The sequence below is a fragment of the Necator americanus genome, chromosome IV (genome assembly GCF_031761385.1).
Source record: "Necator americanus strain Aroian chromosome IV, whole genome shotgun sequence".
NCBI lineage: Eukaryota > Metazoa > Nematoda > Chromadorea > Rhabditida > Ancylostomatidae > Necator > Necator americanus.
In genome coordinates, this window is record NC_087374.1 from 36038439 (window position 1) to 36060507 (window position 22069).

General features: G+C 41.8%; 5 protein-coding genes across 8 annotated transcripts; 1 reads left to right on the forward strand and 4 right to left on the reverse strand.

The window, feature by feature from the left end:
• Positions 1-4329, reverse strand: RB195_003781 (uncharacterized protein; the record flags this gene model as incomplete). Of its 2 annotated transcripts, XM_064201576.1 has the most annotated exons (4): positions 1-173; positions 373-925; positions 1000-1112; positions 4293-4329. In XM_064201576.1, 4 exons carry the CDS (start codon positions 4327-4329, stop codon positions 1-3), a joined length of 876 nt encoding a protein of 291 aa, XP_064057457.1. The 2 variants fall into 2 exon arrangements, with proteins under 2 accessions (XP_064057457.1, XP_013300608.2); XM_013445154.2 differs by lacking the exon at positions 4293-4329 and having other exon boundaries at positions 1000-1164.
• Positions 4330-5490: 1161 nt separating this feature from the next.
• Positions 5491-6690, reverse strand: RB195_003782 (uncharacterized protein; the record flags this gene model as incomplete). Of its 2 annotated transcripts, none has more annotated exons than XM_064201577.1 (3): positions 5491-5663; positions 5722-6283; positions 6529-6690. In XM_064201577.1, the coding sequence occupies 3 exons, from the start codon at positions 6688-6690 to the stop codon at positions 5491-5493; spliced, it is 897 nt and encodes a 298-aa protein (XP_064057458.1). The 2 variants fall into 2 exon arrangements, with proteins under 2 accessions (XP_064057458.1, XP_064057459.1); XM_064201578.1 differs by having other exon boundaries at positions 6529-6555.
• RB195_003783 (uncharacterized protein) lies at positions 6648-14901 on the forward strand (the record flags this gene model as incomplete). The annotated part of the gene is made up of 3 exons (XM_064201579.1): positions 6648-6798; positions 7607-7647; positions 14854-14901. The coding sequence occupies 3 exons, from the start codon at positions 6648-6650 to the stop codon at positions 14899-14901; spliced, it is 240 nt and encodes a 79-aa protein (XP_064057460.1).
• A 1129-nt stretch (positions 14902-16030) lies between these two features.
• On the reverse strand, positions 16031-20562 carry RB195_003784 (uncharacterized protein; the record flags this gene model as incomplete). Of its 2 annotated transcripts, XM_064201581.1 has the most annotated exons (6): positions 16031-16122; positions 16482-16547; positions 16615-16721; positions 18296-18413; positions 19478-19585; positions 19830-20562. In XM_064201581.1, the coding sequence occupies 6 exons, from the start codon at positions 20560-20562 to the stop codon at positions 16031-16033; spliced, it is 1224 nt and encodes a 407-aa protein (XP_064057461.1). The 2 variants fall into 2 exon arrangements, with proteins under 2 accessions (XP_064057461.1, XP_064057463.1); XM_064201580.1 differs by lacking the exons at positions 16031-16122; positions 16482-16547; positions 16615-16721 and adding an exon at positions 17136-17274.
• On the reverse strand, positions 16836-17108 carry RB195_003785 (uncharacterized protein; the record flags this gene model as incomplete). The annotated part of the gene is made up of 1 exon (XM_064201582.1): positions 16836-17108. One exon carries the CDS (start codon positions 17106-17108, stop codon positions 16836-16838), a length of 273 nt encoding a protein of 90 aa, XP_064057462.1.
• Positions 20563-22069: the final 1507 nt, after the last annotated feature.

Below are 22069 nucleotides of genomic sequence, written 5' to 3' on the forward strand. Positions count from 1 at the left end.
CTAGCGACGGGTACCATCTTCAAAGAAGATTCCACCATCAATAACACAGTACTTGGGACAGATTCCTGGCTCTCCAGGTCGTCCTGGAGGGCCTGGAGGTCCTGGTTGACCCGGCGTACCGTCGGATCCTGGTAGTCCGTCACGTCCTTGTACGCCTTTAGGTCCAGATATACCTGAATTAATCTGCTTACGTTAGCCTCAAATGTAATGCGATAGGCTTATGCTGGTCTCTTCGACTATGTAAGCAATAATGTCTTTTTTGTATATATGCATGTTTTGTAACATATCATAGTGGTTGGGTTCATATTTTTTGTTTGTACACCTAGCAGTGTTTCTTATCAGTTTAGAAAAAAAGTAAGCATGTGTAGTCACCTTGTTTTCCGTTAGCTCCTTGTAACCCTGGCACTCCAGGTGGTCCTTGGGAACCAGGTTTCCCAGGTGGGCCTTGTTCTCCTTCCATGATTGGCTCACAAACCGCATCTTTCCCGGCTACTCCAGGTTTACCTGGTTTTCCATGCTTTCCTTGCAGCCCACGATGTCCTTTCTTTCCTTGTTTTCCAGCGTATCCATCTGTGCCAGGCGAGCCAGGAGGGCCTTTTACTCCCGGATCACCAGGGAGGCCTGGTTTTCCATTTGGGCCAGCAGGACCAACAGGACATCGCTCGCATGGTGGAATCGAAACAGGATCACATGAGTCAGGTGGGGGAAGGCCAGGAACCCCTGGTAGGCCAGGAGCTCCTGGCCGACCAGGTTTCCCAGGTTTACCAGGCGGTCCCGTTGGTCCAGGTGGTCCCGGCCGACAACAAGAGCCACATGGTCCTCCGATGATTTCGTCGTTTTTGCTCTCGACTTGACGCGAACTTCTGTTTGAGAAATGAATCTGTTTGAGGCTTGCTACATCGCTCCAAAGCGAGTAGGTGGAATCCTGAAATCACTGAAAAGGCGCCTCCATTATCAAATATAAATGCACATGTAATATGATTCCATTATTTCACAAACCTTACAACTCAGCGCTTCTCTACGAAGAGCGTCCTTAACGAAATGTGCGTAGTTGTAAACAACGGGAAGAGTGACAGATACAGAAAGGACAGCTATCACGGAGAATCCAACAGCTGAATAGGCAACAAATCGATAAGCAATTATTTTGTGGTCGATTACGTTCATGACCACATTTAGATTCCAACCACTTAAGATCTCTTTATATAGCGGCCAGCGCAATTCGTCTCAACATTGCTTCTCTCTTTCGTACTTGCTAGCGCCCAGATTCAAAAAAAAAAACTCGTAGAGATTGTTCGAAAAGATACATTGCAGTAGCTGAACAACATCATCTTTGCACAATTGAACCTTCTGCTATACTCCAATGCCGTTTTCAACGAGTTTGACTGACAGCCTCCACTTTATCTGTTCTCTATGCATAACTTTTGAAGAAGTATATAGATAGAAAGTATAATAATAGTAAGTACTATATAGAATAAATATAGAATAGTGCATAGAAGAAAGCAACGCTACGATTTAAAAAAAATAACCTCTGATGCTCGACTTCTGCCGTTTTCAAACTGTTTCTAAGCTCAACCTAACAGATAAGGATGGTCTATGTTGTTACAGTGAAGCTGCCCGCTAACAAAATACTAGAGGTGTTGGGGATTTCTGTTACCCGTTGTTATTTTTCTATTACCCGTAATCGGTTGCGTCTTTGGTGAGACGCAATCGCATTCACTTTCTTGGGCTACACACCTAATACAGTCTGTTCTTGGGGTGGTTAGAGCATCGTCAGTTTTGTGATACGATGACAATTGCACACAAAGTCAAACATAATTTCAACTTGGGCCCAGTAAAATGGGAAAACAAGCCTGAAACATTGAGTTTTGCAACTGATAGAATAATGTGCTATTACTTATGATTTGGTTGTATGGAGAATCTCTTAATTCATTCCAAGTTTTTGGCCTATGTCCTAAAGAATTGAATATAACACAACATAAATTTTTGGGTCGTACCAATACTTATGAATTTGGTTGTAAACATGGCGATTCTTTCATCATGTGTGCAAAAAGCTCGGCCAGTTTTCTTCGCCGGTTTTCAGAAGACTACTAATACTGAGGTTGACTGGAAGAAAGAACTGACAATGTGATGCACTTTAGAACTTGGTCTTCCATCTGTTATATGAAAATTTAGATACAGGGACCGAGGTTGCACTTTCGCACAAACCCAAAGCTTCAACCGGTTCAGTTTGCAAGAATATATAAGGATATGTAGAGGAAGACAAGCTCTTTTTTCTCCTGTATTTATGTTTTTATGTCAAGGAGGTTTTGGTGAAAATTTATTACTGGGCTAACATTTCGACAACTTCGTCTTCATCAAAGGCCTGAAAATGGTTCTTTAGTGCTATGCCATATCCCATTAAACTCTTTCTCTCCCCTTGCGGAGCCTCGATATCGTTCTAAGTACTACGCAAGAACTCCAGAAGGAGAAACAAACTGACCAGTCTCACCGACTAACGGGGAAGGTGAACCACCGCGTTCTCGCACTTCCTCGTAAAAACCTGCCGCGTCTACATCAATTGTTTATCTACCCGTTCGCCTCTACCTGTGGCAGGATGAAGATGTGTAGGTCAGGATCATGAATGGATTCGTGGGAAAAATTGTGACTTTTTAGCCTGACACACCGCCATCAGCGTAAGTTGTTTCCAACTGTTTCTTCTGAGCAAATACAATGTCCTTGTAGGATTATAAACGAAAATTACTGTTTACACTTTATTTTGTCACCTGCAGTGACAACTGTTGTATATTTAGGTAATTTTCCAACAGGTAGACGATCGAAATGTTTTCTTTAGGTTTTCGTTCTAAACCAAGAACCTACAATTACGTTCTGACGGGGGCAGCACGACGAAAAAGCTAAAGATTGCAATTATTTACTTAGACTGTGCTCGTGAAAAACGCAAAAGGATGTTTTGTATTGGTATATGTTATATTTCTTCCCTCTTTGTCTATGTTAAGGTGTAAATCAAAGGAGTTTAATTTAAAAAAAAATTACACTCTCTTCCACACAGTGACCACGGTATCCGGCTAAAAGATACGGAAGAACTGTATCGAAACACGAAGACCTAAAAAAACAACCGCCATTTTAAGGATCTCGTTCTATTAGCGCCATATGCAATATTCACACTTGACGTTTTGTGAAATACGATGAGAAGGAGATTTTGCAGCATCTTACATACAGTCCGTTTCTAGCCGAATCTGAAGATGCAGGATTTGTACAAGACAATGACCCAAAATGAAGTGAAGAAGGCTATAAGAAAAATAGCGTAAGAGCTACCATACGCGGGAGCATTTTATACATTCTTATGCAAACGCCTGACTACTGCATATCATCCAACGTTGTCACAGAAACATACACCTAAAATCGAGCAATTCTGCATATGAGGAGACAGATCCACATCTTCCTCTGAGTGACAATTAAGAACTTTCTACAGAAAGAGAAGCAGCATATTAAGATTACGACATTATAGGACACTTTGATGGTAGGTCCATTGGTTGTAGGCATTTACTGCATCTGTATGAAGGATTCAATGCAACCTGAAACTTGTAAACGACTGAAAAACCAATTCAGTGTCCTTAGCAAAAACAAACAAACATAAGTGTCGAATTTATTCATTTACAAGGATGACTGCTTATTGTGTCTTCAGAAAAAAAAGGTTCTAAAGGATATACGAGTACGACTATCATTCATTCATCGAATAAGGCGGTGGATGCAAAGGTAGGGAACGTTTCCCCTTCTTTTCGGGGTTTTGTTCCTACTTTTCATTTTCTTTTGATTGATTTGAAGTTTAGTATAAATTCAAGTTGGAACATGAAATCGAAATAGATGTAAGAAGTACTATTCCGTTCAAAAAAGGAGTAAACTGAAGAAGAATACTGGCGATTTCAAATTTATCGAGCGCAAGCGAGTTTTTGCAAATGTTACTCGCTTAGAGTAACATTTGCAAAAACTAGTTTTTCCTATTCTCCATGGAAACCAAGTCCTTGGAAGTGCATAAAAATCTTTTAGCATTTAGCGGAATCTTTTGAACACCTGTTGGTCACACCATGATTTCTACCAGTTCCTCTCGGATTCAATTATTTTTTTGATTCAATTCTTCCAGTGGTTTTCATCAGTCGAATACTCCCAGGAATCTTCAGATAATGCTATATTTCTCGAAGGGTTGACTAATTCTAGTATCAGTTCTTGGGTCAACATTATGATTGACAGTTGCTTTTTTCCTATTTCTGGACAAAACGTGGCTTCAGTATTCTGACCTTTCACATTCAGAAAAACTTCTCGCTCTTTACCCATACCTACAAGAAAAGAAATTTGTTGAAAACGTGTAGAACGCGATGAAAGAGCAACGTTGATCGGAATTAATGAGAACATAAGTAACAGAAACATAAAGCGATAAAATATGTGTTTGTGTCACATGTGTTTCGTTGAAGTAAGCATTGCATCTACCCTTCTGAAGCATTAAATCGTAAAAATTGAGGATTGTAGTACTTTCAAGCGAGAGCATTATGGCCAGCTATAGCTGGTGCAGGCGGGTAGTACCAGAGTGATGCTGTTCAACCGAGGAATTATTCTTTTTCTTTTCTACAAGAATATGCTCTTTGGTGGCACACTTGTATAATGCCGCAATGTATAAAAAAGTAATGTGCGCTGGTAAGGGTAAGTAAACACACCCCGGCCGCGCTAGGTCGTAACATCCGGCCGCAGATTAAGTCAAGTAAGTCACGACCTTTTAGTTATTCCGTCATCCTGTTAACAAGAAAGCCAGTAGCTGCTTCTGAAAGGTTAAATAAGGTAGCGGAGAAACAGAATTTATCAACTTAAAATCGTTTGTGATGCAGCTGTGGTCAGTTTGACATTCCCAAAGAATTTCAATTTTTTTTGCACTCGGAATAGTTGTTCTATGTGAGCAGAGTATGATGTTGAATATTAGTTAGTATTAGTTAATATTAGTTTTGGCTGCGCGCTGAGTTCACAGCTACTCAGGCAGCGCCGCCCGAAACTTTCTTATTTCTATTGTTTTCTTCTACGATTTGCTTCTTGAATATTTTCCGAGCGCGATTTTTCCCACATTCATACTTGTGCTAAAGAAAAATGAGTTTACTACCATGAAAAGCCGGGGAATTCTGGTCGCTGGTATGCACATGAAATCCCCGCAATGTTGGTGCGTGCAATGCTTGACTCAAACCAGCAGATCGGCATCGCTGTCGCTCTTAACATCTGCATATCAACGTGATGACGTACGTTTAATGGACATCTCCTGTCATCCTCTTTAGTTATAGTTCAGTTAGTTTCGTAGCCTCCAGCAAACATTTTACGACTGTTTGTCTAAAGAGACTCTGAACGTCAGCTAGTCTGTGCAGTTTTTATGAAATAAACTTGAAACGAGCTGTTTTATTGCTGAGGATCGACCATTGCAATGGGATCTCGTCAAAGCAACTTCATGTGAGTATATCTTTAACGACGCGTGCCATCTTCGAAGAACACTCCACCGTCGATTGCACAATACTTGGGGCAGATTCCCGGTTCACCCTGTCTTCCAGGTGGCCCTGGTGGTCCGGGACGTCCAGGATTTCCGTCAGCACCAGGTTGACCATCCGGTCCATTCGGCCCTTTCGGTCCAGGTTGACCTAAAATGTAGTGTTGTTCTTTCTGGAACGATAAGAATTATCGAGTTGGGTAACTAACCTGGTGCTCCTGGGGACCCTGGAAGTCCACTTGGGCCTGGTGGTCCTGGCGGTCCAGGCGGACCCGCTGGTCCTGGTTCACCAGGTATAATTCCTTCTGAGACTGCATCCGGTCCAGGCATTCCTGGTGCTCCCGGAGCTCCGGGATTTCCAGCCGGACCTGGTGGTCCTTTCGGTCCTGGCGGTCCAGGTGGACCATCAAGACCAGGTGATCCAGGTGATCCATTAGGCCCAGGATTTCCGGGTGGTCCTTGTGGGCCAGGCGGTCCAGGTGGACCTTGGGGACATGGACGGCATGGCGGTGGCGTTATTGGCTCGCACGGTTGCTGAGGTGGGCGTCCAGGGTTACCAGGAATACCTGGTACACCCGGTTTTCCTGGTCGCCCGGGTCTGCCTGGTGGTCCTTGTGGGCCAGGCGGTCCTGGAAGGCAGCAGGCATCGCAATTGCTCGAGACTGATCCAGAAACACCAGCGTCGCCGTAGCCGGCTTGACGCAAAGTACGGTTGCTATTTGGTATATTTCTGAGGTGATTCACTTCATTCAATATGTCTTTTGCTGATCCCTGAACCAAAATATTTTGAGGAAAGTTTAATTCGCCTCTGTAAAAAATTCATCTTTATCTTTAAACAGATTGTAATTTATATGTTTTGAAGATAAGGATGATAGGTAAGGTTCTATATGTGATTCTGTGAGATCGCAAATCCACAACTCTACCAATGAAATTGGTGTTGACCCTATTTTTGATAGAGAAAATTCTTGATATTCGATTTCGCGTTCTCGGAGTCACTGGAATTGCTGATGTCTTACCTTACAAAAATTTACTTCATTATGCATCGTCCTTTTCACTGTATGCACATAATTATAGACCATTGGAAGCGTCACGCAGACTGAAAGCACCGCAACCACTGAGAAGGTAACAGCAGAATATGCAACGAAGCGATAGGCTTTTACGCGATGCTCCAGGTCCATTTATGGGAATGGAGCTGTGGTCATCAGCTGTTTGCTTCAGCTTTCTAAGACCTTATATAGCACTTCTCAGGCAGAACACGCCTCCTGGACGATATCTTGCAGCTTCATGTTCTCACTATGGCTAAAAAACTACTCAAGGTCACGCCTATCTCCCCTCTTCTTTGTGTACGTCTCGGTAATGTAGAAAGAAGTATCCAAATTTTAGGCTCTTTGTGAACGTTCCGTGATTTTAGAAAAAGAGGCACATGATTAATCATCTTTTTCAAAGGTGAACGTAGGTACACTTTCTCGTGGCCTACCAAAGTTCTGATTAAGGAAATGCGAAAAGATGAGGTTGTGCGTTTCAGTTACAGGAATTTGTTTTTTTTTTCTGATCGAGAGAAACTTATCGCATCCGAAACCTTGACCCTGTTCGATCGATACGCAGTTCGAAATGTGGCCATTTGTGGGTAACAGCCTCTATATTTCGTACAATAATAACTGTCTACATGTATCGTGTCGGTTCAATTCATTCTCTACATTTTTGCATTCGTTATGACTTCAAGAGTTAAGCTTTGAAAATCTTTACGAGATATTAGTTGGAAATTACTATCTTTTTCGGAATATTTTGTATTTAATCAAGCAACCATCAACTTGACCAGCAATCCTCTTTGTTTCGTGATTCACTTATTTACATGACTTAGCCGCAGCTCAGCTTAATTTGTGTTGTTCATTGTTTCTTGCGCCTACTTCCTATCTTTCAAATATGGTTCTTAAATGAAAATCACAGCATCAGCGGAATTGTCAACCTGTTGTTACTTTATTGTTCATACCAGTTCAAATGAACCTCCTCTTTGAACCGTGTACTTTAGAATTTTTTCGGCAAAAGTACTAAACTAAGAAAACGATGCTGTTTTTAAAACATCTACCAATCAAGGCAGGAATGTCGAACAATTGTTAGCACAAGCTGAAAAGTTCGTAAGTTTTCGGTGCTATTCTGTAAAATACTGTTGTATACTATGTTCACAATCGTGCTGCACAAAGCTTGGGCATTGACTCTTTTACGACTGGGATGTAGTAAGGGAGTTCACATCATGTTAGTGTTGGATTTCTCATATCCAAATCATCAAATGAGCGGTAAGATCGGCACAAGTGGCCTTGCTCTCGGTCTGGTCAACATAGTGATGAATAAATCTAGCGCACAAAAAAAAAACTACTAGAGAGGTTCCTCTATGCCCCATGACCAGAAAAAGGATTAGAAGAGGAGGTCAAAAATTGACAAACTCGACCGATATTGGAGAGCGATTTTTACTGGCGTTCGATATTCGCAATGTGCTAGTATTCTTCTGCACGTCTGATGCTTTGAGTTGTTCAGTTTTTGTACTCTTCGTCTCGTACGCTTAGATTTACCTCGCTGTCTTTTCATTAGCCTGTCAACATCTATGGAGCAGGGTTACTTTCCATCAGATTAGATACTCACCATCTCACATATTCTATATGCAACATAATATATGTATATCGATATGCAATATATTCTGAGGTGTGCGTGGGAATTGGTGCTTTTATTAAAGAATAATTGTTCGCAAAGGATAGTTATTGGTTTATATTACAGTATGATGATATATGGGGCGGGTGTGGTGTAGCGGTTAGAGGTTCCGCTTCCTGCACGATCGATCGGAGGTTCGAATTCGCCCTAGTGCTCACCAAGCCTTTCATCCCTCCGGAGCGATAAATTGGTACCACACTTGTCTGCGAGGATAAAAGCACTGACTTGACACATCGGCTAGCCACCTCAAGTCATTGTATAGACCAGTTACACGTTCGTGAACCTCAAACGATTCTCAATTGAAGTGAACGTGGTGGCACATCCCAAGCGGATTGATTAACGCTAGAAACTTTATCCTCTATCCTTTTATGATGATATTATCCAGACGCAGTTCAAATATTTTGATACAGTCGATACCCTAGTTAGTACTGCAAAGACGAAAACAAAGAGAATTCAAGATGGTTGATATTGTGATTTGTGTAATCGGTCGTCTCGATCCACAACCTGCATAGAATTCACAAATAGTCACAAATGGCTCTCAAATAATCAATGCTATCTCAGCAAAAATAGTCAAACTAAGCGACAAGTTATTGTTGATCATGATTTTTACTAAATCCAATTATTTAAGCCCTGCTCAATTAGTTATTGACACTTTCTTTCGCACCCGCTTTTTTGGTAGTCATTTGGTCTTCCTCCGCATACGTCTAGCCTACCTGTGCTTATTTGCAGCAGTAGCATTAATTCCTTAACTTTGACCCGATTTCAATTTCTAATTTCCAACTTTCAGCCAATGACAGATTGAAATTGATGTTGTTTTTTTTTCGAGTTCAGTTTCTGGCGAGTAGATAACAGGCGGTAATGAATATGATTGGCTACAGTGGTTTTTTTTTTAAATCGAACTCAGTTGTGCGACCAAGTTTGTTTTTCTATGTCTCACATGAAGAAAAATCTGTGAAAAATCGAAAAATCTCTCCAATCTATAAATTCTGTTGTCGTAATTATCCTTTCGATGTTTTTTGGGCTTGGCAAGGTTCGTAGTTACTGCAAGTTTCGATTATGAGTGAGCAGACCAAAAATTATTTGTGAATTTGAGCGTTGGAATGAGTCGTTTTTCCCTTTGTGTGCCCTGCACTGATATACTTCCAATCGCACTTTGGGTCTTCGAAGTTTGTTTTTGACCATGATGGTTCAGCAATACGTCCAATTTCATAAATAATCAACCTTTAAAGTAGGTATCTAGATCTTGCCGGAATCATACGTTGTGTCACGCCGACATGTTTTTGTGATGTTCGGACGTCCTGCTTTTTCTTCAAATAAACCGGAAAACTCGTCCATTATACGTATGCCGTTCCATCATCACAAGTGTGATTTCAACAGCACGTTTAAATGAGTACGTTTCAAGTGGAACTGGTTATTGAAGCTTCTGCCGCAACATCAAGCTGCTGAAACGCGCTCGCTTTATCGAATCCGCTGTGGACAATGTTAACTTGCTTTGTCTACGACTACAAAAGGAGCCACAGCAGAAGGAAGATTTAGGTTCAGAAACAGCATTACATGCAATCAGATAACTCGTACGCCATTCTGAGTGCATAGTGCAGAATCTCTAGCTCCAACTAACTCTAAACTGCACCCTAGGGCAAGATAAATACAGCAATGAACCAATAAAGTAGGTATAATAAAGAATAGAATAGGTTATGTATGTGGGTGTGCTTCTGTTTGCAGATGTGATGCGCTCCATGCATGTCCATGTCGAGTATCAAAAAGAGCTTCGAAAGAAATGTGAAACAGTTAACGCTGTTGTATACGTCGGTCTCACTTCTCCAGCGTCGTGAAGTGAGATCAACATATCAGATAACGTTAGACCAGAAGATTGAAGAGCTTAGATAATATCTTTACTTCTTCATATGTTTAATTGTTGCAGAAACCCCATAACAATGGGTAAACTTGTCTCTTGATTCTCAACCTGACTTTGCAGTTCCTTAGAGAGGGAGTACTTTTATCAAGCACGATTTAAAACAGTAATAGTTCGTTCGTCTTCGGAGGTATTGTGTAGGATGACCAGAAATTTTTTGAGAGGTCTCTCCACCAGCACGAACTAGGTATCTCTGACTACTTCTGATGCCTCAAATTTTCGAGATTCTTGAAAAACTACATTCGTCCCCTATCTGTTGATGGGAAAATTCAAGCTTCGAGAAATTCCTCGAACGTTATCTTTAATTCAAAATTACCAGTAGAGGATAAAAGAACCCAGGTCGCTCAGGCAGTAATCAATTCAGTTTACGCCAATTTGTTAAACAAAGTATCTTGCATGCTCAAAATATCAATGATGATACTTTGTTGCAGTTTCTTCCTGTAGTGTTAATTATGTTGCATAAAATATATTATGCTTTCAGGAATATAATGATTTTCTTTGCCTTCCCGCATTTCTATTTCTCACTAGCAAATTTTACTCGAGCGGTGCACTGAAACATTACTTGATTCCGTTTATTTTGACTACGCACCTCGCCTTTTTAAGTGATATTAAACACGTTCTATTTATCGTAGAGTGTTTCCGTCGTCTAATTGAGTAAATATCTGGTAAAGATTAGGCCCTTACTGGGATCAGAACTAAAAAAAAACTAGGGATTTGTTAGAAGAAAAAATTATTTTCTCCGCAGTGTATCAACGGGAACTTCTCTGGCAATGATGCCCTTTCTGTCCTGCCAGACAGAGGACATGAAAATTAAGACTTGAAGAGAACAGGAATTGTTTGTACCCGCTCCTTTCTATTGCACGACGTGAGTTAGTTGAATAGCTGCTCGAGATGCTTTTCTAATAAGATTGAAATCAAAAGGATGAACAAAGTACAAAATGTGAGTTTAGCTTTAAACATTGCGATAAAGTACAATGATTGACGGACACAATATCTGCGAAAAATTTTATTGCGAGCATGACTGTATAAGAACCACAAAAACTAAATAGATCAATTCGATGGCTACGGCGTACGGATATATCTTAATTGTATCTTTGCTTTTAAATGTGAGATAGATTTTATATGAGGATCATATTCCCTCCTCCTCAGATTGAACTGGCTGTTTTTTTTTTGAAATTTCGAGCGTCTTCGATTTGATTTTCGCTGGGAAGTTCAGTTCTGATGATAATTAGTCGGGTTTTTGCAGCAAGGATGGCTGCAACCAAGATTTTCGCGCAAGATCGTATACCTGCAGCTCTAGTTGACAAATCTGGAACGCTGTTCGTGCAATCTGATTTAAAAGGCTCGACAATGGAGCGTTCGGATGGAGTTACTTCGGTGTTTAATGGAAACCCTCGAGAGATCTCCAGTTCAGAACAATTCGCCTGATGGAAATGTTCCTCTAACAATACCTCGAAATATTTGCCTGCCAACTGGATTCTTGTCATCATTGTTAGCTCGGTGTAACTTACTTGCGTAGCATCAGTGTGCATCATTGTGGGTTGAAGAGGAAAAAAGCTCCAAAGTGACCTCAACTAATTGTCGTAGAAAAAACAGCGTGGAAGATGCCGTTTTCTGCGACAATTTCAATTGCAACGCGTCGCTCTTCTGTACATTCCGCATCCATGTGCGAGCGATCGGAAATCAGTGATTTCTTCTCATCGGCCTATTCAATTGAACCCAATGAATGGACTGCCCAGGGGAACGGAACTAGTTCACAGAGGAGCTTTCTAATGTAGCTCGCAGGAACTAAAGCGGTTCCGACGCCGTTTTTTTTCAGCCACGATTAGGGGGAGATAGGCAGATCCTGCGATCTACAACCCGATCTCTAGCTTTCACCGCTGATTCCCTCACTAAAGCTCGGTGAACATATAGCATCGTACAGTTCTGGACGAAATATCGACTAAAATAATGCAACAGCCGAAATATGCAAGGTCCGTTCGAGCTTTGTTGTCCAATCAACAAGCACGTATACTTCATTTTTCTTCGAGTGAATTTTGATAGCAATTGACCCGCTCCTCCTTTCAAGGCACCATACCATCTGATGTGGTGAGGGATTCCGCGGGAAAAGCTAGAGATGGCACGAAGACTGCAGCGTGGTAACTGAAATCGTCGTGGAAAACGGAACCATTCACGTCATTTCTTTACAACTATCCACCCCTGATCCCACAATCTACAATTTCGTCCCTACCTTTTCCAGCGGTGTTAAGGAAGAGAAGTTCCTTGATAAAGGTACCATTTAGTTGATTTTGGAGAAAAAAGTGTTGATACAGCAGCAACTGGTGTTGTCAGCATCAGTTGAGGTAGGGGACAGAAGACGGATGCCTTGCAAAGAATCATTCCTTCCCTTCAACGTACAGGGTGGTCTACATAAAATCCTGATTCCCACTCCCTTCCTTCCTATTTTCATTTGGTTGCCAAGAAACTCTGTTTGGTTTCTCTAGTCTTGAGGAATTCCTTTGATTTGAGTTAGTTTTGCCATTCCAAATTTTATTAGTAGCGTTCCCTGTTATTTTTTTTACCAGGGTTTAGATGTAGAATGCGGATGACATTCACCCTTTAGTTACGGTGTCTCTGATTTTAGTGCTCACAATTGTCGTTTATACATCTTAGATACTAAATTGTGAAGATTTGCACTATCCTTCATGTTTTGAAGGGTAACAATGCTTAAACCACTTTTATAAGATATTTAAGTTCCTGCAAGACGTCTCCATAATATTGATCTAGAGATATTTCTGATAAAGAGTGACAAAGTTTAGGAAATTGGCATTGATTAGGGGAAGAAATCTGAAGAAAATGCCTGCTCTTTGAGTTCTTATTGAATGCTGAAAGCGTGCAAAGCGGGCGCCACAAGAAACCTGAAGTCTGGCTTCACTCTTTGATTATCTACATTAGATCGGTGTTCAAATATTCAAAGTAATATTCCTTCGTGCTTTTGGGTAAGTAACAGCGTCAGTTCTACGAAAACTAAAGGATCGGGGTATGAGAAAAAAGAAGTTAAGCAACATGTAACTTTGCTTCTCTATACTCCAACAGAAACATTTTATACTTTAAGAGATTCAAAAAAATTTCACCAATACCTTTCAGGTTGGGACGCTTGTTCGTTATTTGAAGAATCCGGTTCTTTTTCATTTGCAATTTCACATGGACAAGACTTTGACCGTGCGTCAATAGATTCACTAATGGGTGGAATTTGTTGCATGAAACAAGGAACATAGCGATTAAAGGCATCACCCCACGAATCTGGAGAGGTGCGGATTTCAGGTGGAGAGTTCCTATACGGGCTCGTAGATTATGGAGAGAGAGGGGTGATTCCGTCCATTTCTTTCTAAATGCCGTAAAAAATGTCCCGGAAGATGCGGAGCGTACACAAGGCTGGCGCGCTCCAATCGAACTTGTTGTAGACAATCGCGCGCCGGAACGCTCAAAGCCGTATCTTCTGGGCTGTCTTTTACGGCAATTAGGCGTAAATGGACGGAACCACCTCTTCTCCTTAATCTAAGATACCGTATACGATTACTTCACCTGAAATTCGTACCACTTCAGATTTGTGAGGTGATGCCTTTAAGGTGGATCTGATTGGCCTTCCCCACTGCTGCTTAGGTGTTTCAAAGCTTAGATAAAGGATAAAATTTCTGGCGTTGATCAACCCGCTTGGGATGCGCTCCCACGTTCACTTCAATTCAGAATATTTTGAGGTTTATAACATGTAACTGGCCTATCTTCCGGATCTTCTTCGAAGGTAATTACGAAACTGCTATGACTTCCATTTCTTGTGCACATTTTTATTGTAAAGGGAAAACATTGCAAAATCACTGACCATTCGGTTTATTTCTCTTTTCTTCTTCGTTTTCAGAACGTATCTGTCAATCATTTAGAGATTTTCATGCAAACATGCAAAAATATCCAGCAACCGGTTTAAGGACGGATACCGTCTTTTCTCTTTGCTGCTAGATGGAAAACTGCTTTGAATGGCTTTGCATCGAATGAATGAAGTCTGAATTTCTGATTTGCCGATAGTCCAATTTAAGCAACAGCCAATTTTGCTAACAAACTTTATTACGGCTAAGGTTTCGGCGTTGTCGCCTTCGTCAGATCCTGGAAAGTAAGAACATTTGCAATATATCCTCTCAAATGCCTCATCCAGAACAAGTCATCACTCCCTAAGATGCTACATGCAAAATCGAAACCAAAAGAGTCCAAATCGTTGTGCTTTCCTAGGTAACCGGGTGCGCATCAGGAGGTACCCAAAGCGGCTGTCAGAATATCTCCTTATGAGTTCTGTGCGTCGATAATTGGTCTGCGCTGCGGTCGGCAGCGACAGCGGACCTGTCCGCTACGCATGCAGGATGCCCCGCCCTACTTTCCGCAGCTGAACCTAGGCAGATTGATCAAAGGTATATGAACTCCAGAATGCGATAATGGCCATTGCAATCCGCGTAGATGGGGAAGTGTGCATAGGGTGATGTGATGTAGCTTATTTCTTATCGGATTCAGAACTTGAAGAGTTTAGAGCTTGGTTTTATTTGTTTTTGAAATCCCATTCTTACTCGCTTTATTTTTTAAGTGCTATGTAATATTAGTAATATATAATAAGTAATATTAGTTTATGTTAGATTGTTTTATTGGTGTTCGAGTGATATTGATGCTATCAATCGTCCTGGCAAGTGCGAAAACTGTTTTTCAGGCACACAATATTCCTGGAGGCATATCTTACGGAAAGAATGCCGTATGATCGCAGGTCAACGATTATTTCTAGATTGTTTCTAGACAAAACTTCTCTTTCTAAACATGAGAAAATATGGAGTGAAATAACGGGAAAACTTACTTTCAAAACTATATTCTAATAGTTACGATTTCTACTTTCTTGTACGAATAAAGATTTGTTTTGAAGTTCTACTCTAGTTAGTCGTCGATATATATATATATATCGTTATTTTTACCGAGCAATCTTCATTTACAAACGGATTTCTGTGAAGCTCATTTCTTATCATTTCATTTCCCTATAAGCTCGTTTTGTTAGGATATCAAGGTAGAAATATAATGTGCCTCTTAGGTGGAAGGGGTGGACGGAGCCTAAGGATGGACAGTGCGCCTGGACAGGCGTAGCGGCGATCGCTGCTACTGGCACACACATCGGCTGCACCCAATTCGCTTGGGTACCTCCTGAGCGCCCCCCTAGGTAGCCGCGTTGCCGTGATATTAGCGGACCACCGCGTGATAAAATCGCTCCGCTAATACTAATTAGGATGCGACCCGCATATGACCCCACTTCTGAATTCGTGACGTTGCGATATTCTGCTTCAGTTCTTTCTGGGACATCAGTTTGTTTCAAAGATCTTTTCGGCACACACAGTTGTGATGTGCCGAAAAGATCTTTGAAACCTTATTCTACATATAAGTAAGAAAGAAGGTCAAGGATAGAAGAATCAAGTGTACTCTGCTCTCAGATCCTCGTGGGGAGGCGCCTGCACGTTCGTCTTCAATTTAGAATCGTTGAACGTTATGACGTATTTATAGCACATGAGTTCCGGAGGTCAGCCAATGTGTCAAGGCAGTGTTTTTATACTCCCAAACAATTCGCGCATCAGTTTAGCGACCTCTAAAAGAAGAAAGACCTTGGTTGGGTCTAGGAGAGTTTTCAACCATCCGGAACATGTTAGTAATTGAACTACACGCCATAGAGTGTTAAGAGAATACAAAATCATAGGAATTTCTAGGTCCGATACATTGTTATGACATACAGCGAAATCTGTATAACTAGAGAAAATAACTCATGATATTGTAAAATATGAGCATGTGGTGGTGAGAAAACTTTATTAAGGAACTTTCGATGAACTGGATAAGAATGTTGGGCATGCAGCTTAACGACGAGTCGCGTAGTAGATATCACAATATTTGAGGCACATTCCTGGCTCTCCAGCTGCTTCAACAGAATCTCTTTCTTCGAAAGCTCCTGAATTCCCATCTGTTCCTGGCCTCCCATCTTGTCCTTGCGGTCCCAGCGACTATTAAACAACAACATTAGACAATCAACCTTAAACAAACAAATAAAAATTTTCCGTCATTATACTCTGCTTGTTTACAAGAAATTATGTGTATTAAGTTGCTTTTGTTTGAGAAGTCTTAACAAGAAAAAAGAAAATCAATCTGGGGCAGTGTTCTCCTAATCAACTAAATAGTTCTGATGCATTTTTGGCTATTATTTTTTCTTTGTCAGCAGAAGAAATGCGAAAATTGGTGCAAATTTCCTCCACTACTTTGTCTTCAAGAATGGAGGGAAGGAGGAGGAATTATTCTATGAATAAAACGTACCAGGAAATCTATCTGCGCCCGACTGTTCATCAGATCCAGGTGGTCCTTGCGGGCCAGTCTCCCTTTCTAGACCACGCTCACGAAAAATAAGAGGCTCTGACACTACATCAATTCCATACCACACTCGGTGCACCCGGATTTCCATCAGGCTCGTTCGACCCTTTGGGCTCACTGGGTCCCGGAGGTCCTTTCGGTCTAGAACCTCCAGGCTGGGCGACGCTTCCAGGTGCGCCAGGCTGTCTTTAAGTACCAGCTCCTGGTGGTCCTTGAGGTCCAAGAGGTTCAGGAGGTCCAGTTGGTCCTTGTGAGAATGGTTTGGAGGTGGCGGATTGAAAGGATCATCATTGAGGATCACTACTGAGGTGAACGTGCAGGAATTCCAGATATTCTGGGAGCGCCGAACTTTCCCGGACGTCCAGGTGTTCCTGGCGTTTCTGAGAGTCCAGCGGATCTCGGTAAGCAGCAAACTTTGAAATTTCCCATTACAACGTTTAAATCGGATATAGGAACAATTAAGTAACCAGCTTGACGACTTGTTCTGTTTCCGTTGGCAATGTCCTTCACACGATGTGCCTCGTTCCAGTTGTCTTCAGCAGATCCTTTACAGAACTTCAACTCATTGTGCATGGTTTCTTTCACGAGATGTACGCATTTTTACACTATAGGTAATGTAGCACAAGCAGAAAGAAGAGCAACCACAGAGAATGTGACAGCTGATTTGGCGACAAAACGATAAGCCTTGATGAGGTACTCCAAGTCCATGCCAACGTTTGATGTCCTTATCTCGTCTTCGCTGATTAACCATTTTTAGGTTTTATAGTATCACAACGTCATGTTGATCTCTTTCTCTCCTTCGCAGCTACTAAGCTATTTTTGAATTCATCTTCAGTCGCGTCCATGCTATCGTGTTATGTTTCCGAATATATGAATTGCGCAAAACCAAATTTTGTTCCCCTCAAGAAGAAATCAACACTTAAAGTGTACTGAAAGGGCAAATAGCGACAATGTAAATTCGCTACCATTTCGGACGGGAGCGCTTTCATGTCAGTATAAAGCAGTCATTTCTATGACTTTCTAAAGAAAGACTGTCACGTTGCAGCTTATGAATACACACACGCACAAATATATACGTATATATATATATATATACATACGTATATATATACATATGTATATATATATATATATATCAGCTTGAACGATAGCTGAATTTTAGCTGATATATATATATATATATATATATATATATATATATATATATCAGCTTGAACGTCCGACTAAAGCCGGTCTTCAGGCTTTTTCGTGTGCTCGCTTCGCTCGCCTTCACCGATCAGTAAAGAATAACAGTAGCTACATTTTTTCTGGTAAATTAGAATTGGTTTTTTCTATCAACGCTTTCTTCAATTTTTTACTCGAATAATTAAGCAGATGTGAAAGATTTTATGCTTTTATGCTAAAGTTCCTGCAAATGTGGAAGTGGCGCGCTTAGAAAGAAAACCATGAAATCTTTTCCTTTATTTGTCATGAAAAAGAGGAAGAAAGCGTTGCTTGAATAACACAGATCTGATTTCACAGAAAATGCCACTACTAATAATTCTTATTGAGGGGGAGAAAAGCGACCCCCATAGAAATTCTGAAGTTATATATATATATATATATATATATATATATATATATATATATATATATATATATATATATATATATATATATATATATATATATATATATATATATATATATATATATATATATATATGCTCCCATCGGGAGCCCTAGAGAGACTTGAACTGGCTTCCTTGATATCGTCGTACCGTGCGTTCTTGCTTTTGCGTTGTCCAGTGGCTAGGATCCTCCCCATGTGCTCCAAGGCTCTTATGAGCCCAGCCGGGAAAAGGTCCGCCTCGCCTCCGGTGTTGGAAGGCTCCGCCCCTGAATAGAATACTACGATATCAGTTACAATATATACATACATATGTATATGTGCTTGCAACCTTTCTGCGAATTTCATTCTTGGTTTTTTCCGAGGGAAAATTTTCTGCCATACTGAATCTTCCAAGTATCACTCATGTTTGGCTTCAAGCAAATTGTGAAAAACCACACGAAATATTTCAGGCTTCTATGTGCCAAGCTGAAGTATTTCGAGCTTGACACATAGAAGGCTGAATACTGTTTTGTCACTATCACATGTTCCAGCTTTCATTTAAAGGCAGCATACCACGAATCTGATGTGGTGCGGACTTCAGGTGAAGTATCCGTATACGGGATTGTAGATTATGGAGACGGGGGTAGTTCCGCTCATCTCTCCCTGCATCACTGCAAACATGCGGTTGTAGATTTACAGAATTATGATTTCCTTGGTCGTTAGTAATTTAGTCGTGAGTTGTTACTTCGATGCGATTTGACGTTGGTGATTCCAACGGAGACCCCGTCGGATTTGAAGATTTTGATCGGGGCCGCTTTTTTGGTCATCACCTTTATTTTTGTTTCCCTATGCTCTCTCATAGAACGTCATTTAGAGTATTTCCATTCATGGCTTCTTTACAAACAAAAATACTTTTCAAGGATCCGTAAGAGAAAAAGGTCGCAAAAATTGCACGACAGTTAAGAATATTACTTGAAAATAGTCAGTCTCGTTCCTCCACGCATTTGAGAAGATAGGATCACCATTGTAGCGTCCTTGCATTAGAAGTTCGCAAAAATATCAAGATTAGAATATACTTTCTCGTACTAGTCATCTGTTTTGCATCTTTACATCATCTTTACATTGCTGCAGTGACCAGTTCATTCATGCTACAACTTTTCAATGCCTGTTTTCTCTGCAACCTATTTCACCCTATTTCATTTTTTCCATTGTACTCATTTCCGATGCAAAAAGCTTTATTTCGGAGATTATGCGCATGATAGGAGGTAAAGTGGGCTGGCGACTGCTTAACGACGAGTTCCATCTTCGAAGAAAACACCACCATCGATGGCGCAGTACTTAGGGCAGATACCTGGCTCTCCAGGACCACCGGGTTGTCCGGCTTGTCCTGGAGCACCAGGGTTCCCATCAGGTCCAGGCTGCCCATTAGGTCCATTGGGTCCTTTCGGTCCAGGTTGGCCTGCAATTTGAAAACATTAGGGTCTAGGAGCATTGCACTTCTGGAAGTTTATGGCTAGGATTTTTTTCAAAACAGTGCAAAATTTGGTTACTGCTAAATATTTGCCTACTTAGGCTACATTATGTGCAACTATGTAAATAGGTGTCGGTCATCATGAACCGACATGTATTTGAACTAGGGAATTGAGACAGGTTCGCCTAACTCAAAATCTGTATTTGTTGATAGCATTTGTGTCAAAACTCACCAGCACCACCCGGCTGACCAGGCTGACCAGCAGATCCAGGAGGTCCTTGAGGTCCGGGGGATCCGGCAGGTCCTGGTGGTCCAGGTACAAGCGGCGTTGAGACAGCGGGAGACCCTGGCTGGCCAGGTGATCCGGGGGCACCGGGATTTCCGTTTGGTCCTGGAGGTCCTTTCGGTCCAGGAGCTCCAGGCTGGGCGCCGCTTCCAGGTGCGCCAGGCTGTCCAGGAGCACCGGCATCTCCTGGTGGTCCTTGAGGTCCAGGAGGTCCAGGTGGTCCTTGAGGGCACGGCTTGCATGGTGGTGGGGTGATGGGGTCGCAAGGCTGCTGAGGTGGACGTCCTGGGTTTCCAGGGAGTCCAGGGGCTCCAGGCTTTCCTGGCCGTCCGGGCTTTCCTGGCGCACCAGCGGGTCCAGCAGGGCCTGGAAGGCAGCAAGAATCGCAGCTTCCTCCTGCCACAGCACTTCCACCAGAAACTCCGGCGTCTCCGTAGCCAGCCTGACGGGCTGTTCTGTTTCCAGCTGGAACATTCTTAAGGTGGTTCACTTCACTCCAGATGTCCTTGGCGGAAACTTTGCAGAAGTTGATCTCGTTGTGCATTGTCCTCTTCACATGATGGACATAGTTGTAAACCATGGGGAGGGTGACGCACACCGAGAGGACGGCAACCACCGAAAAGGTGACGGCCGAGTAGGCCACGAAGCGGTAAGCCTTGATGCGGTGCTCGAGGTCCATGATGACTGAGAGCAGTGGAGTACGACTACAAGATGAGACTTATATAGGATCGGGTTAACCTTTTCTTATGTCTGGCGTCTCTGCACATTTCGTTATCCATAATCGATTCGAAAAATGGGTGGTAAGCACGCCCATGCGCTGCGCTTTCTGTCGTTGTTTTGGCTCACCCACGCTGTAAAAAACGGGACAGATTGAATTTAATCGAAAGTTCACTTTACGCTCCTTTATTTTCTTTCATAATTTGCAAAAATTATGTATTTGCACGACTTCTGGGTTCCCATTTGTGATATCGCTATTGGATAGCAAATTGGTGAAAATTCGCCAAACAAGTTCAAGCTCGATCGTGGAGGTGTCGAGGGTCATGAGAGCGCTATCCAATTTCCAAAACACACAATTATAGCGAGTGAAAGTCTTGATCTCTCATTTATAGCTTTATAGCAGTTCAAGAACTAGGGAAGGTCAGAAGAGTTGGTCGAGAGGCGCCTCAGAAGTTGAACGCCGTTAAGAAATTCAAGCATCCCTCCGGAAGACGACTAAGAAGTTGGATAAACCGTGGTTTGCCCTTTGCTCACCACAGTCATCTGCTCCGATTCTGGTTCCAGGTGACTCTCATCTTCTCAACAATTTAACATTATCCTAAAGAACATCGTCTCTAACAATCAACTAGTTGCCAGAGCAACCGTCGTGGACCCTTGACATCTAAATTTTCGGACCCACGTGGAAAAGGAATGAGTTGCCTTGCGTAACGTTGAAAGACACATGCGGATTCTAACGGTCCCTATCTCGTCTGAGTTATGGCTGTTCAAAGTTATGTCTCCAAAAAGGTGTTTTAGTTCAGAACAACTCGACATACTGTTTACATCCTTAACAAATACTTTTCTTATGTTCTGTTATTCAGAAGACTCCCATTCTCGATAATAACATTTTCAGTGCATTGAAAAGAATCTGATTCCAACTCTCGGACTCTGTTTCCTTTACGAGGGACAGTTTTGCGCAGTGACAAGAGGCACCAATTCACGCAGAATACAAGCAAAGTTGTTCGTTTAATTCGCGTGGATTTGAGCTTGAAGTTACAAATACCCTTGCCTGATTGCTGGGCCACTGGCCTCCATTCGGATGCGCACACTTGTCACCATAGCCTTCAAATACCGTCGCTATCCTCTGCTAGGGAACAACTTCTCGCTGTCGTGTGTGTACAGCTTTCTTTGCTTCGACGCTTCATCAAGTATCATCTGCTCCAAAATTTGAAATTATGAAACTGTTTCAGAAACTATCATAATTCCATTTGAGTATTTCATCCACAGATTGTAGAAAAACGTTGGGGTAAATAGCGCATCCCGAGTGGGTTGATGCGCCAAAGACTTGGTCAGAGTGGAAGACTGACTGGTAAAAAATGGGACAACAACAAGCTGAGCTTGTTCTTTATCACATACTTTTATCATTTCGAATCTTTGTGACTAATCCAAGTGCACACTGCAAATGTGCTGCGGCATAGATTAAATGAACT